Raw genomic sequence first — 17,475 nt, forward strand, 5'->3', positions numbered from 1 at the left:
AGAAGCATGTAGATATGGCACCTAGGGATATGGTTAAATGGTCATGGTAGTGTTAAGTCAATGGTTGGACTTGATGATCTTGAAGGTCTTTTCCAACCAAAATGACTCTATGATTCTATGACAGGAAGGCTATCCTGCCTGCCTTGGAAGTGCACTGAAACACAGAGAGCAGTTGCCTCCATGCAGGGACATAATCCAGGCTTAATGTTTGGAAAAGCCAAAGCAGAGCCTCCCTGTTGCATGAAAGCTGCGGCTTTGGGTGTGCAAAGGAGCCAAGATCAGTGGACCAGTGAGTACCTTTATATCATCATGCAATTTAAAATGCAAGTTAAAACAAGAAGGAAATTTCCAAGCAAAAAAAATGCCACTGAATATCAAACAAACACATCCAGCACCTCAATGCTCTTCTTGGTGTGAGGGGCCCAAACCTGAACCCAGTATTCAAGGTGTGGCCTCACCAGTGCCCAGCACAGGGGTAAGATCACTTCCCTGGTCCTCAGGAGCATCTCAAATCCCATTTGGAAAGGAACTGTGCCAGAACCATGGTGGAAGCAGCCACCCTCATTGCCAGGATGGTGGCAGAACACTTGAGGCAGGTGGCACTGTGGCTGCAGCATGGCACGAGATTGTGGCATTAGTTTGTGTCCATACTGTAATCATGATACTCCATTTAAAGCTTCATTGTTTGTCTTTTTCAGATAGAATCTTCTTAGCATGGTGCATTCTGCAGTGGCTACATGGGGAAGGTAACAGGCAGCTGTAGTCAAGCCTGTCAAAATGAGTTAGCTCAGGCAGCCTTCAGCCCCATCCTCTGCACAAGGCAAGGCAAAACCCCTTTAGCTCTTTTAAGATGTCCTGGGGATCTTGGTAGTTCAGTTCCTGCCTTGGGCTGAGGCTGCAGTGCTTCCTGCCAAGGCATGTGCTCCTGGCATGTGCAGGAAGAGGTGTGGGTCTCAGCATCTTGAAATGATGGGTGGTCAGCAATGGGGCTCCATGTCAGGAGCAACTAGGAGCTGGGCAGCAAGGGCAGGGAGATGGGGTGGAGGTAATGGCTGGCACCAAAGGGGCAAAGAAGGTGAGACTCCTCCTGTCCTTGCGTTTCTTTCTGTCCTTGCACCTCCTTCTACCTTTAGGTCTTCTGCTGTCCTTGGTCTTCCAAGCTGAAGAAGCAGAGCTGTGCACAGCATGAAGCTAAGCTGACAAGTTCCATGTCCAAACATGGCCCTGATCACTCTGAGTTTCTGGAAACAGGGTGCTGGGTTTGTTGGGTCATCACTTTGAACTGCTGCAGCTGCTTTGATAACACAGTGCTTCCTCCAAACCCCCAGGTCCATGCTGTCAGGAAAGACCTATTTTTACAAAATGTGTCTTGTTTTCCATGCAAAATACATTGCTTGTTGGGACCAGGTTCATGACACAAATAACCTACCAGTGATGGACCCTGACAAGACATGCACTAGTCCACTGGCAGCATGCTTATGTGGTAGAGAGCTTTCATGTATGGTTCCCCAGCTCTATGCCTCCTGGCACAGCACCTCTGCAGGGGCTGGTGGTTGACCTTAGCCTTGTGCTTGGAAGGAAGGGACAAGGGTGACACACAGATCCTTCCTTCCAAGCACTGGTGACACCTTCTTGCTGCCTCAGCCCAGCTTTGCTCACCTCTATAAATGAACTTCAAATATTTTTGCCTGTCTAGCAGGTCAAGGGTTGTTCTCCTCCATCTCTACTCTACCCTGGTGAGACCACGCCTGGAATACTGTATCCAGTTTGGGGCTTTCCAGTTCAGGAGAGCCAGGGATCTACTGGAGAGTCTAATGGAGAGCTATGAGGATAGTTAAGGGACTTCTACTATGAAGAAAGACTGAGAGACCTGGGGCTGTTTAGTCTGGAGAAGGGAAGGCTGAGTGGGGATCTTATCAATGTCTATAAATATCTGAGGGGTGGGTGTGAAGATGAAGGTGCCAGTCCTTTTTTGGTGGTGTCCAGTAATAGGGCAAGGAGCAATGAATAGAATAGAATAGAATAGAATAGACCAGGTTGGAAGAGACCTTCAAGATCATTGCATCCAACCTATCAACCAATCCAACACCACCTAATCAACTAAACCATGGCACCGAGCACCCTATCAAGTCCCCTCCTGAACACCGCCAATGATGGTGACTCCACCACCTCCCCGGCTGGAACACAGGAGGATCCACCTAAACATGATGAGAAATTTCTTGGTGGTAAGGGTGATGTATCACTGGTCCAGGCTGCCCAGAGAGGTTGTGGAGGCTCCTTTCTCTGGAGACTTTTAAAACCTACCTGGATGCATTCCTGTGTGACCCTGCCCTAGGTGACCCTGCTTTGGCAGGGGGTTGGACTCGATGATCTCCAGAGGTCCCTTCAACCATTATATAATTCCTGTGAGAGGCTGGTGAGGAAAGACCAATTAGACGATACAGCCCAGGGCCACAAATGTGTAAGTGATGATTTTGCCCAGAAGGAATGAAGAAGCGCCCCCCTGCTTCCCCAGCAGGAAATCAGTGCTTATTTGAGAGACATTTCTTTTTGGCAAGTCTCACAGAGTATATTGAATCGCAGCGTTTCAGCTCCGCTGGCTCTGCTCCACCACCCAAATTGACGTTAATGAAATCAAATCTTCCTCGGGCTCAATTTTTCAAGGTGTAATTTCAAATTCTATTTCCTTTGCCTTGGTACCTGCTTCATCTGCACCCCTAAGACTTCCTCTCTCCTCCTACATATGTTTTTTTAACAGAGGAATGCTGGTGGCCAGCTCTGATTTGTGCTCTTCTCCCCATGGGGGATTGCAGCTGCAGGCTATTCACCCTCTGTGGCAGCCCCCCCCCAAACACACAGGAGGTAGCAAGGGGGCAAGAAAGTTCTGCAATTGCTCTTCCTTGTGATCTGAGCTAGAGGAGAGTGCTCAGCCATGAGTGATCATAGAATCACAGAAGGGTTTGGGTGAGAAGGAATCTTCTAAGTCCAACTACCCTACAGTGAGCAGGAACATCTTCAACTAGAGCAGGTTTCTTAGAGCCCCAAACAACCTGATCCGGAACGGTTCCAGAGATGGAGCACCTACCAACCCTCTGGGCAACCTGGGCCAGTGTCTCAACACTCTCATAACAAAGAATTTCTTCCTCATATCTAATCTAAATCTCCTTCTTTTTGTTCATTCAGCTTGGTATCATCTGCAAACTTTCTGAGGGTGCACTTGATTCCTCAGTCATTGATGAAGATATTAAACAGCACTGGTCCCAGTATGGACCCCTGAGGGACACCCCTTTTCACCAGCCTCTATCTGGATAGCAAGCCAATGACTACTACTCTGGATGCAACCATCCAAACAATTAATTAACCACCTGACAGTCCACCCATTCAATCCATTGCGCTCCAGTTTAGAGAGAAGGATGTTGTAGGGAACTGAGTCAAAGGCATTACAGAACTCCAGACAGATGACATCCATAGCTCTTCCCTTGTTCATTGATGTAGTCACTACATTACAGAAGGCTACTACGTTGGTCAGGCAGGTTTTGCCCTTGATAAATCCATGCTGACTGTCTTGAATCACCTCCATGAGCCTTAGCAGAGCTGCTAGGGGTATCCATTCCATCATCTTCCCAGGTAGAGGGGAGGCTGCCAGGTTGGTAGTTCCCACAGTCCTCCTTTCTACCTTTTTCTGTGGAGAAGGTGGAACATTTTCCTGGGTGTCTGATCTCCATTTGAGCAATTTGGCATCTGATACTCTTGGATAGGAGGTGAGACACAGCCATGCAGTGCTGAGGGCAAGTGAGGCACTTCCCACTGTCTAAAGTACCTTCTCCTGCAGAGGACTATGGCTCAGATATGCCAGCACTCTTTGTTTTATTCTGGAGCTAGCAGCACTTGAAGGACTAAAATGTTGCTTCCTACCTTGAGTCCAACCCAGGCAAGGAGCCAGAAGATATTCTCAGTCTAATTGAGTGGTGTCCATGTGTATATATAAAGATTTAGTATATATATAACTCTGAGAGCCAAACAATGGATGTATTCATTGGAGATGTCCTCATCTCAGAGCCCAGTTTCCCCAGGCCTGCCCCAGAGCCACTTTCTTTGCCCCAGTCAGTGTTTTCACCCACTTCACCAGCGTCATCACCTACAGCCACACCTTGAGCTGGGGAAGCCACTGGCATCTCCATTCTCTGATCTTCCTGGAGGGACAAGAGGATATTTCTACTGGAAGTCCTGGTTGCTCTTCAAGGGAGGTTTCTCTTCTGGAAAGAAGCAGGAGGGAGGGCAGAAAGTGGTTCTTCATCATGAGATTGACTGTTTCTAAGGAGATCACATTGGTCTCTACAACTATGTGAAAGGAGAGTGCAGTGAGGAGGGGGTTGGTCTCTTCTTCCTAGTATCAGGTGACAGAATGAGAAGAAATTACCTGAAATTGTACCAGGTTGGAGATAGGAAAAATTTCTTTCCTGAAAGAGTGGTCAGGCATTGGAACAGGCTGTCCAGAAAGTGGTGGAGTCACCATCCCTGGAGATGCTCAAGAAATACATGGACATGGCACTTGGACATGGTTTAATGGCCATGGTGGTGCTGGGTTGATGGTTGGACTTGATGATATTAGAGGTCTTTCCCAACTCAAACAATTCTATGATTCTGTGATCCCCATGTATCCCACAGCCTGTCCCACCTCAGGCTCAATGCCTCTTAGATGATCTCAGTCAGATTGCCAGCAGGCTTTTGATTGGTACAAAAAATTCCATTAAGCCCCCTTAAATGCTTAATGATTTTCATCTCTGAGTAAATTGCTCATCAGTCCATACAGCACCTGAGCATTGTAGAAGTAACAAAGTTGGAAGGGACTTCTACTCTCAATGGCTTCAGTCCTTGCTGCATGTTTGTTTTGATGGCTTTTCATGTGCACAACAAAGCACTTAGCCACCAAATATCTTAAGGCTCATGGTGGAAAGCTGTGAAAAGCCCCAGAGAAGAGATGCTGCACCACTTGACCTTCCACTTCCCAGCCCACCAAGGCCTCCTCCACCAGTATCCAAATTTGAGAGCTGCCTGAGTGATGATTAATGAGATTCCTGCTATCACCATCTGTTGACCACTCGTGTCTTCATGGCAGAAAAGTGAAATTAGACATTTAAAGCAATAAAAAAAACCCAACCAAACAAACAAAAGGTTGAATTCTGAGTTACAGTAGGCTGACCTAGAAGCAGCAGAGCGTGGAGACTCAGCAAGATGGGGCCTTGGCAGAGGACCTGGCTGGTCTCAGGTGAGCTGGGTCTCTTAGGTGAAGTCATGGAGGAATAGCCTATTTGATATCATTGGAATTTAAACTGAAGACATTCTGTTTTCCTCTCTCTTTTCAGTACTGGAATATTGCAAGAGGTGGTGAATGTAAGAAGGCACATAGGAGCCCTGGAAGAAACCTTCCAGCTCCCAGATATTGAGAACAAACATCTGAGGAAGTGTCTGGCAAAGCAACCCAGGCTGAAGCACTTTTCCCCATTACAGCATGTGGTATACAGCAGGCAATGCATATCAGGTGAGAGATGCTTCTTGAGTTGAAGGCAGCAAAAGTTCCTGCAGGCAGGAACTGGATCTGCTTTTGTGTTAGGCAGGGGGTGAGCACAGTGTTGTCACTCACTACTTCTAAGGAGAAGCAATATAATTTATTGTCCAGAGGTCTCCATCCTGGTATCACAAGGAGAGAAGGAACATGCTCAGCACCTTGCTGGGTCTCAGCTGAAGTACAGGCAGCTAAGTCCTGCCAGGGCGAACCACTCTTCATGTGGTATTTGACATTCAGAGCTACTGCCTGGGCTTCTTAAAGGTCTTGAGGCTGATGAGGTGAGGGTAACATCTAACCTGGTAAGAGCAACTCTTAGCAGACAAAAATGGATTCAGAACATGGCTTCACATGAAGAAGAATGTGTTTGGATCTCAGCACCAAAACACCCTGCTTAGAAACCCTCAGAGAAGGATTAAACATCTCTAGGTAAGAGGACTGTTTGTATGCATGGTATTGAGAAGTGAAAACTGAGATGTTGTACACCTTTCCCTGGCTGGTGCATTAGCTGCTGCTACGAGAGTCAGAAAGGGCTTTGCATGCTGCAGCAAACTCATGGCAATGAGGTTTTCCCTTTCAGTGTAAAGAGACATACGTTTGTGGGGTGCATCTGACCCCGAGCTGGTATTCTGCAGCTGTATCTGAGCTTTGACAAGAGTCTCAATATCAGCAACAAAACCAAACTATCTGGCAAGAAAAGAGGAGGGTGTTCACACAGTCCCAACTGCACTGTTTTGATTTTTATCACCCTGGGCCCATGGATAGAATCAGACAGGACATAGGTAGCAGCAGAGACTGGCATTTTCATTATCCTGCTGCAGTAGGAAGTTTTTCAGGATAAAGGAAGCTCTTCACAAAGAAGAGGCTCTTCATGACGAGGGCAGTCAAATACTGGAACAGGTTTCTCAGAGATATGGCAGAAGCCCCACCCCTGAAGACATTCAAGGTCAAATGTGATGGGGCTCTGAGTAATCTGATCTAGTAGCATGTGTCCCTGATCACTGCAGGGGGGTTGGACAAGATGACCTTCGAGGATCCCTTCCAACCCAATACATTCTGTGATTCTATGGTCTATTATTTTGCTTCTATTAGGATGCAAGTGGCATGTTCAAAATAGGACAGGCACCTCAGTGTTCATGCCTGGGGAGGTCTTGGTCCCCATCTCAGTCAGCCAAAGGCTGGGAAATCAGTGTCATCCAGTGCCTTTTTCTTTGAATGTGGAGAGGGAAAAAGCCACCCAGGGGATTTCCAGGCTTCTTTTCCACTGCCCTACTTTCTCCACCAAGTGCTGTGTTTGTTTTCACTCCCAAGCCGTTGTAGCACATCAAAGGCAGAGCTCCGTACACACAGTGCTGCTCCTCTGGGCTGACGCACAGTAGGATCACAACCCTACCAGGAGAGGAGGCTTTACAATCCCTGATTTCCCATGGAGCAGAGATGGGGAACATTTGCCTGGTGGCTCCTTGCTGGTCTTGGGCTGCCTCTGCATGGGGCTGACCTCCACATTGTGAGTCTGCCCCATGACTTGGTTTTGTTGGCAAAGCATCTGAAGATGCTGACACTGGCAGAGATCTGCATTGGCTGAACCAAGACTGTCCAGGCAGAAAGCATCCTGTCTACAGAGATGCAGGAAGGGCAGAGGGATGCTGGTGATGGCATGGGGTAGCAGAGGCAGCCACGGCAGTGACAGCAAAAGGATGTCATGTTCCCATTAGTGCAGCGGTGTCTCACCCAGCTCCACGGCTCAGTGAAACCCTCTGTCTTTGCAGATCTATTCCCAGACCCCATTTTCCTCACCAGAGAAACATCAGTTATGTCCTTGCACAAAGGGACTAGAAAGCAAAGCCATGCCTGCCAGCACCCGCAGCCCAGCTCACGAGATCTTACTGGGAAAACTGGATTTTCCTACTTCCCTTGACAATAAGCCCTCACAGAACATGATGTCCTCAGGGAAGGCTTAAGCTCAGTTAGGGGCTGCTGGATTTTCAATGAAAATAGAAATATTTGTAGAGCGAAGGCTGGGCAAGTTCTTCCTTGCCTGGCTCACAGACAGGCTCTTCACCAATCCCATGGGGAGCTCCTCTGTGTTTGCCTCCTACTCCAGCTTCAAACCAGACTTATCTCAGTTCATTTCCTGGGGCAAGGCCCATAGCAGCTCTTGAAAATACATATTTCTAAAGACTGTAGTTTTTTCCGTTTCCAGAATACAGATGTGACAGATTTCTGCTGGTATGACCAAGCTATGTCCTGAAACTCAGGCTTACTGAAGGAAACTAGGAGATGTTGGAAAGGCAGAGGAAAAAATCATGCTCCTAACATAGGTTGTCCTCTCCAGGGATGACTGCACATCATCAACATGTGCAAGCAATGCTGCTTCAGGGAACAAGAGCTGTGCTCTGAACCTGGTTGGGTTTCAGGGTTGTGATGGACGCTGCAGACTTTGTCTGGCTTTCTCCAAGAAAGGCACACCCAAAATCCAGCCCTACTTGGCTGTGCACAGGTGGCATCACAGGAGCACTTGGATTCAGGGGTTATAAATGCCAGAGAGGACAGGTTCATCTCAAAAGCCAGAGGTGCTCTGGCTTTATCTCCATCTTTTCTGGCTTGGAGGTTGTCAGGAGTTTCTGTATCTGCTTTGGGCTCCCTGGTCCCAGGTGGGGCTTAGGGTTCGTGCTAAGGCTAAGGTTAGGGTTAAGGTTAGGGTTACTTGTGCTGCATATTCAACACAGCTGGACTGTTTCTGCTTGCCCCTTGTGCCCTGGCCACAAGTGGTGGTGTGTAGTCTCAGCCTCATCTCCAACACATCTCTGTGCCTTCTTCCTGATCTCCTCCCAGCCTCCTTGCTTTGCTGACAGAAGGGGTTTTGAGGGCAAAAGCATGCAAAAGTAAGGTCTACAAGACAACTGGGGAAGGACTTTTTACAAGGGCATGTAGTGATAAAACAAGAGGTAATGGCTTTAAGCTGAAAGAGGGTAGATTTAGCTTAGATACTAGGTATCATAGGTTGTCTGTGAGGGTGGTGAGACAGTGGCACGGGTTACCCAGAGACATTGTGGATGTCCCATTCCTGGATGTATTCAACACCAGGTTGGACAGGGTTCTGAGCAACCTGGCCTGGTAAGAGCTATCCCTGTCTGTGGCGAGTGATTGGTATGAGATGATCTTTATGGTCCCTTCCAACCTAAACAATTCTGTGATTCTGTTTGCTGCTGGAATTCACAAAGCTCAGCCTACCTATATTCCCCATTGCTGCAGTACCTGACACAAACCTACAGCAGCCTGGCAGGGAAAGCTGAGATGTGAGTCCCCCTACATTGCGCCAATTGGGAGAGATTAAATGACTCGCCCAAGGTCACAGGAGGGATGTGAGCTGCTGCTGCTGGGCTTTGGCATTCAGCTAGTTGATACCCTCAGATTTGCATGGGCTGCTGTTAGAAAGCATTGGTGAAGACAATGTGGCAGGTGTGAGCATCTTAGCGAGAGCAGAGTTTTGAAATAGCAGCAGGGCCCCTGTTTCTTTCTTGAATGAGGTTGTAGGGCTGGATTTCTCACTGCCAGGTTTGTTTATAGTCACTGGGAGTAAGAGCAGGTACGTGGCATATTTTGAAGGGTGGCATTGTCGTAGAGACAATGCAATGTCTCACAAACCGTAATAAATACTGCTAAATATTTAAGAGCTTTATAAATATTTTAAAAGACTCCCTGAGTAGTTATTGATGGAGTTTAATCCGGTGCTTGGGAAAACTCCTCCTCTCTGAGGGTCATAAAGTGGAGATAAGATGCTTGAGATGCAGGAAGCTGGTGATAACAGCCCTGAGAAAGAATGTTTGGTGTGCAGTGATGGGAACACGACATTAACTGATATACTGGCACCCATGGGTGCTGCAGTCCTGCTGGTACTGCTCTGTCCTCACAGCACAGCAGCCAAGAAACTGCAGTTTCAGCATGTTTTGGGGAAATGCTGGGAGTGGAGGCGTGCGGGTGACTCACCCACCACTGCACAAGGCTGGGCTGACTGGTTTTGCCATCTGCCACTGCTATAAGCCAGGAGCACCTGGCCAGGCTGGGCATGTCTTGCCCTTTAAGACCCTTCCTACTCATGAAAGATTTGGGCTGTTTGCTGTAATTTCAGCAGCCTGAATGTCAGTGGAACCCCCTCTGTGGTGTTGCAGAGCCCAACCAGCACTGACTTAAAAAGCTGCTGAGAGGTGAGCACAGATGCTATAACTCCCCATGTCCAATCAGCCACCCAGGGTATCTCTCCTGGTTTTGCCCCAGATTGGATCCCTCCTGCTGCTGCTCTGCCTGTGCATCTCAAGGGGAGCTAAGCCAAGGCTGAATCCATGCTGCCCTCCCGGAGTCCGATTACCCACCTCTTGCTCCATCGATCGCTCTCACTAATTATGCATTCAGATTTCAGCCCAGAGATGGAATGGAAATGCAAGGCAGCCCTGAAGAGGCTTTGACTTCTTACTCATGTTGCAGGCAGCAAAGCCTTTCTTGAGCTCCTGACGAGCTTTTGCTGGATGGGGTGAGGTGGGGGTGAATTTTGCTTCTAGTCATTTGCAGATACAGTCACATTTAAGCAAAGGGGGAAAGGGTGAACTGCCACTCTGCTTACAACATTTCTCCCAGCTCCATCCCAAGCAATGATGCTCTTGTTAAACTGCCCTGCAGTTCAGTCATCTCAACAGAAAAAACAATATAAGAAAAAGTGAGTCTTGGAATTCAGGACATTAAAACAACCCACCAGTAGCAAAAGCCTCAGCTCCTGCCTCTTCTTTCCTCTTTACCTGCAGAATCATAGAGTGGCTTGGGTTGGAAGGGACCTTACAGATCACCTAGTTCCAACAACCCTGCCATGGGCAGGGACACCTTCCACTAGACCAGGTAGCACTCTGTTGCTTCATCCCAAGACCCTGTTTAGGTGATGCAGCAGACCCCAGTGCTGCTCCTTTACAAGGGTTACGTGGAGTAATCAAAGATCAGCCTGCTGGGAGCTTTAGTTGCTCATATTTTCTTAGGAAGCCATGTAATAGAGAGTTTTATTTTTGATGGCAGAGTCCTGTTGTCCATCAGAAATGTTTTTTACCCGGCTATTGGTTAGGATATAAATTCCCTTCAATAACAGATGCATGTAGGATATAGGGACAGTTTAATTCTAGTTAGACAAAAAGGCTGAGGAAAGGGAAGATGGTAGAGATTTCCTGGCTTTCAGAATTCTACAAGCTGTTGTCCTGCACAATTCCACGATCCTAGCACTGTTTGAAATACAGTAGGTGGAAAATCCTATGGCCAAACAGGTTTAAAACATCTAAGGTACCGAGACTCCCTAGAAGGTGGCCACAACTGAATGACATCATGAAACCCATTTCTCCCACACAAGCAGACCTGGAGCAGCCCATCATTCCATAAACCAGCACTCAGAAGATGACACCCTGGATACAGACAGACATGACAGATTTGATTAAAATCACCTATTTGCTTGAAAGTGCCCCAAAAATAGCTGCAAAAAAGTCCAAGTGCCTCTGGCAGAGTCCCTACCCTTTCCTTAGGAGGCAACCAAACTGCTGCCTCTGAGCCCAGCATCCCCACAGCCCCCAGCCTCCATATTGCTAGACCTCATGGGCATCATGCAGCTCGGAGAGGTGAAGGTGAGTTGAGGATATTTTCTGCAAAGGCATGGAGATCCCTAATCTCTAATCTGCTAATTCCAGAGCTGGAAAGGAGGGTGGAAATGTGTCAAAAGGGGTTGGGTTTGATAGGAGATGAAGCTGTGTTAGGCTGCTCTCAGAGCTGGGCAGAAAAAAATATGTGTTGGGTGAGCAAGGCCATTTCCTGGTGCCAGATATTTGCACATGCAAAGATGGGCTGAGGAATTTCACAGCTTTAGAAAGCCAAGAAAAAAATGTCTTAGGTGCCAAAGTGGAGAACGTGGGCATTTACAGAGAGACCTCTTCTTCTACAATTTAAGAAAAATGGCTAAAGTAGAAAAAGAAATCAATATTGAAACAATGTATCTTGACAGACCTGATAACATCTTCCCCCACCAAATTCCTCATGTTTCAGTTTGCAGAAGTCATCAGAACAACACTCCTATTGTCACATACCCACGGGACAGCACAAGCCTTTTCCCCTGCAGAACTACAAAGAAGGTCACTCAGCATCTTGCTTCCAGCTCTGGCAGTTTGTTGGCCTCTTTGTTGGCCCCTTCTCATATCTTGAAACACCAAGAGGGAGAACCACACAAACCCTGGAGCCTCTGACCTTGCACAGTGATGTCTTTAACCCTGCTATTTCTCCCAACACCACCTTTAAAATTAACTGCATGGTTGTTTTGTTTGTTTGTTTGTTTTACTTAAAAATAGTTTCTACCTTGTACTGCAGGGCTGCCCTTTGGTTTTCATGCTTGGAACCTCAGGCAGCAGGAGGACATGGTTGTGCTGGAGTTTCCTGAGCTGGGGCAAGGTGGAGAGAGGAGGTAATTGTCAAAGCAAGCAGAAGTTCTTCAGCTGGAGGAGCAGCAGCACAGGCTTTGGTGCATTAGCAGGGCTGTGTGGATTAGGTTTTGCTTTTGACATTAGTTGCTTGGCTTTTGTCCTTTGGGTGGCATTTTTTACACAGGCAGGAAGCTGTAGCTGAACTGTGGTGAAGCCAAGATGGAGGGAGATGTCCTTTAGGCAGCAAATCTCTCTGCCAACAGTAATGTGTCTTTCCGTGTGACCCTAGCAGTTTGCACTGAGATGCTGAAGCCAGCGTGGGGACATCTCAGTGGTTCCCCACCTGAGCTGGCTGCAGTGAAGAAGTGTTAAGCCTCTAAACATCTCAGTGTTTCTCCATGTGTCAGCAAGAACCTCAAGTGGTTTGATTTTGGGTGTGTGCCAGCCATGGTAATCAGCTGGGCTCCCTGGCCCTGAAGAGTGGTAGGGTTTTGTGTCATCTCAGTTTTCTACAGTTATTAAGACTTTTTGCTTGGCATCTGCTGTTCCTGTCCCTCTTTAGGGTACAAATGAACCTTTATTTCAGTCTGGAGCTTACCAATGTTTATGTCAAGCTTCAGAAACAACCTCTGTCCTCTTCCCTTCTGTCCTCCCCCTGACACTGGCATCCTAAACTGTCTCTCATAGCCACACACAGCTAGAAAATACAACTCAAAATTGTGACTCAGAACATACATACAGCTCAAAGCACATCTGATACCACAAATAACTCAGAGTGTTTTCAGGACTATGTGGGTGTTTGCCTCAACTCCTTGGTTTAGATGGCTGTACAGCAACTGTATCTCACCTATGTTTTTATTATATGTCTTTTGTTAATAATTAACTTATTCTGTATATTAATTCTTTTTTTTTGTATGCAGACATGGAACAGCTTCATTTGCTGAGGCCCAGTGACCCACCCTTGCATCTGGCAGAGGATGGAGGAAACCCTGCTGCAGTAAGTCCAGTTCCTCACTGATGTCAGTGTCAGTGGTGTGTTGCAGTTGCAGTTCTAGGGTTGTAGCAAGGATCCTAGCTTTCTGGGAAGCCAAGGATAACAATGACACTGACTCTTAATCTTACATGACTGTTGGAAAAAACAAACAGGGTGGGAACCTTTCTCCCCACTAGAAGAGACTTCCAAATAATTAATCCATCTCATATTCAGGAAAAAAATCCTATGGGAAAAGGTTGGCTTTTGGCCTGAATAAAACATGGTAAGATCCATACTTAGAAAGATGATGGTTGGCATATACCAGTGCAGATCTTATACTTTCTGTTGGCTTAATTAGTGCCATGTGTTAAATAGATAAATTGTATCTCTCTGTGTTCAGCAAAAAAAATCCTCCTATCAGGCTCACGAAGCCCAAATATTTGTCTGGAAGAGAAAGACAATATTTTTGCACAAATTCAGCTGTTTGAAAGGCAACATTTACAGGCTGGAGTACTGTTTTGGTTGGACTTGTATAGCACAGAGCTAAACGAGTAACACAGATTTTGGTTGAGATTCCTATGGCTTTAGATGATTATTCTTTTAGAGTTGGGAGGGAGAGTTCCTCAAGCAAAAATGAGCAGGGATTTAGAAGGTAAATTCTGTGTCCTTTCTTTGTGGAAGTCTCATTCGCCCCTATCGGGTATCTCAGGACCTGTATTCCCGGATCTCCACAGGACATGTGCATGGAAAATGTCCACTTCCAGACATCCAATTTGAGCTTCCTGAACTATGTCTGAGTCTTGATTTATAGCCTTCAGGGAATGGAGAATCCATCAAATACTCAAGTACTTTTCCCTACTACTTAAAGAATCACAGAATCGTTTTGATTGGAAGAGATATTTTGAAGATCACTGTGTCCAACCATTAACCCTGTACTGCCAGGTCACCACTAACCCACATCCCTTAGCACCACATTTACATGGCTTTTTCAATCCCTCCAGGGATGGACTCTCCACCTCTTCCAGGGCTTGACAACCCTTTATGGGAACATATTATTATTAATGTCCAACCTAAATCTCCCTGGCACAACCTGAGGCCATTTCCTCTTTTCCTATCAACTTGTTACTTAGGAAAAGAGACCTACCCCCACCTGGCTGCAACCTCTAGGTCTCCCCTCAGCCTTTTCTCTAGACTAAACAACCCCTTCTTTGGACCTGCTCCAGCACCTCAATGTCTTTGTAATGAGGGGCTCATTGCTTACCTTCTCTCAGACCCACACACCGTATTTCTAGTCTGAAGCTGTGTGGTATCTAAGCCTGCTTCTGGCATCTCACTATTCCTTCCTCTGCTGAATAAAGGAGCCCCTTTCCATCAAATACCACACATCATTCCCTCAGGCAGATATGTAATGCTCAAGTCGTTTCTGTAAGGATGGATCTAGAGTGAGCCTGTCTAGAGTCTTGCCACAAAGTCTGGCTTCTGGAGCTAATGCAACTCTTGTTACTGTTCCTCCAAGAAGGGCTGTGTTAACGCTGTGTATGAACATAGTAGAACCTTTCTTCTGCTGCTTGACATCCCCCCTGCTTCTATCTATCAGGACTGCACTTGCTGCTTTATTTACAGCAGCACAGAGGGTTTGTATTCAGTGGGCTGCATACAATCACTCCTCAGTCCTTGACACAGTCGCTGCTTGGCAGAAGACATTTCCCGGTTGTTTATACTCGACGTGTGTTCCTCCTTGCTGGACATATGACTTTGCATTTGCCATCGCTGTTTGAACAAGCTCTTTTTATCAAACAACCACAACAGACTCATTACCAGCATTAATTGCTATTCTGTCCACTTTGGGGTTATTTGGCACTTTTTACCAGCAGGGATTATATATTTTCCTCCAGGTCATTGATAAAGACACTGAGCAGTACTGAGGAGAAAAAAATATCTCATCAGGAGTCTACTAAACACACCCACCTCATACCCATATCTCAGTAATCCTCATTCTCCATAATAAATCCTGTTACTGGTTTTTAGTCCACCGAATATGGGCCACCTTGACATTTTTAGTACTACTTTTCTTGATCAAGATCTCACCTAGGACTAAATAATGTGGATTCCAAAAATCCGCTTTCTCAGTAGCTGCTTCTATCAAACGAGTCCCCGTAATTTCATTGGCAGATTGGTTTGATTTTTAAATAGACTCATAGATTCATTGAATGCTTTGGGTTAGAAGGGACCTTAAAGATCAACCCCACTGCCATGGGCAGCGTCATTCTCCACAGGACCAGTTTGTTCAAGGCCTTATCCAACCTGGCCTTGAACACCTCCACTAAGGGGTCATCCACAACCTCCCTGTGCAACCTGTTCCAGCATCTCACTACCCTCATGTAGAATTTATTTGTAAAGTCCAGTCTAAATCTACCCTGATCATGCTTCAATCCATTCCCTCTTGCCCTGTCACAGCAAGCCCTTGCAAAAAGTCCCTTCCCAGCTTTCTCGCAGGCCCCTTTTATGCACTGGAAAGCTGCTATAAGGTGTCCCTGGAGCCTTCTTTTTTCCAGGCTGAACAGCCCCAGCTCCATTTTTCGTTTTGTTTCTTGTTGTTCACAATTTCTGTTGCTTAAGGAATAGGATTTTTCCAAGTTTCAGGTCTGTTGGTGCCTAGGACTACATTTTATTGGCATTTATGAAATGGAATAACATGATCATTTGCATTTAGAAAATCATCATTTTCTAGCCTGCTGCCCGACTCATTATGGTCCATGAAAACAAGGCCTGATGCATAAATACCCCAAGCTGATTTAAATTATTTTTGTGCTTAGAAACTCATGTACAGCTTTCAGAATCCCCAGGGGTGCATCTCCAGCTGTAGCATGAGACCCTTAGCATCTGCTCCCCTGTCTGAAATCTCCGATCAGACAACGAGGATAGTTCCGCTCGCTGCACTTCAAGAAGGGATGTTAGAGGAGCTGATCTTCCTACTCCCATTTTATTTGGTGGTCTGCAGTAGATGCTTCAACCCTCCAAGGACTCCCATGCTCCAGGTAAGTGGCTGTTTGTGCAAGGATCTCCAGGCATTTCAAGCTTTACCCAACCTGCCAGTATTTATGGCATGTCAGACTGCCTTTGACAGAGACTGCCCTTCCTCCACCCATCTCTCCCTCCCTCTTCTCTTGCCTGAGCAGGCTCTAGCAGTGATTCCAGCATCCCCATCATTTGAAACAGCTTAGGGATGCTCAACAATATCAATCATCTCACACAAACAGTGCCAATTCCTTTGACCCATTATCAATCTAAAGGTTGGGCATTCTAATATTTTGACTTACAGAATGTTTTTGCTCAGTTCGGCCATACCTGGCTTCAGCAGCTTAGCTCAGTCCCTCCCTCCCCAGTTAGAGAGGATACGAAAGTGCTGCAGCAACTGCAGCCTCCCAGACCCCACGGGCAGGAGGCAGTGTACAAACACTTGCCAGGAACCTGTGCCAGGACCAACCCTGGGGGTGTGTGTGGGCTGTGGGATGGTGAGGAGGTGAGTGCAGAGAGTATGTATGGCCGGCGGAGTCCCCGCTATCTCAAGGGAAGCATAACCCAAAGCTGGACGCCAGCCCTGCCGCTGTGCCCGGGGACCGAGGCCCGGATTGGCCTCCGCCCGCCGCGCCTTCAGCACCGCCGCCGCGGACAGCGCCCGGCCGGGGCGGCCCCGGAGCCACGGGAGCGGGGCTGACGCCCCCCCAGTACCCCCAGGGAGAGGCTCTGACCCCTTCCCCCCATCAGTACCTCCCAGAAGCAGGGATGGCACCTCCCCAGTATCTCCCGGGAACAGGGCTGACTCCCGCCATCCACTATCCCCGAGGAGCGGAGATGATTCACACCCCCACCCTCGGGAGCGGGGCTGACACCCCACTCCTCAATACACCCCAAGGCCACACACACCCCCTAGGACTCAGCGCCGACCATCCCCTTCCAGTACACCAAACATCCCCCCAGGAGCTGCCTCGACATCCACCACCACCACCCCCCCCCCCCCGCCTCGCTCCAAATGCACCCTAAACATTCCCCTTCTCCCCGCGGAGTGCAGCCCCGCCCCACCGCCAGGACTGACCGAACATCTGGATGTGGCCCCTGGTGATAGGATTGAAGCTGCCGCAGGCCAGCAGGATAACGTGAGTCTTGGTGGTCTCCGTCATGGTGCCGGCACGGCCCTGCCCGGCCCTGCCCAGCCCAGCCCGGCCCCAGCCGCTTTTTGTGTCTCGGTGCGGCTGCGGCGGCGGCGGCGGCGGGAGGGAGGGAGGGAGCAGGGAGGAGGGAGCGGGGCCGGGGCGGGAGCGGAGGCGGCGCCGCGGCTGCGGGAGCGGGAGCGGGGCTGGGGCCGCCTCCCCCTGCCAGGCTCGGCCCACGGGCACAAGAGGATGGCCAGGCAGGATGGCACTGGCAGCCGGTAGTGCCGGAACACTGCAGATCCCTGTGAACGTGACACAGTCCCGGAGTCACAGGGCTGTTTC

The 17,475-nt window shown here is 48.0% G+C and overlaps 1 protein-coding gene across 1 annotated transcript in view; it reads right to left on the minus strand.

Annotated features, from left to right (window-relative positions):
- NMNAT2 (nicotinamide nucleotide adenylyltransferase 2) overlaps positions 1 to 17,257 on the minus strand; it is a 29,361-nt gene extending 12,104 nt beyond the window's left edge. The window contains exon 1 of the mRNA XM_054165647.1: positions 17,076 to 17,257. Coding sequence (XP_054021622.1) covers positions 17,076 to 17,160 — 85 coding nt within the window. The 5' untranslated portion in view covers positions 17,161 to 17,257. The remainder of the gene's footprint in view (positions 1 to 17,075) is intronic.
- Positions 17,258 to 17,475: the final 218 nt, after the last annotated feature.

Source organism: Dryobates pubescens, chromosome 11, assembly GCF_014839835.1.
Source record: "Dryobates pubescens isolate bDryPub1 chromosome 11, bDryPub1.pri, whole genome shotgun sequence".
NCBI classification, from domain to species: Eukaryota; Metazoa; Chordata; class Aves; order Piciformes; family Picidae; genus Dryobates; species Dryobates pubescens.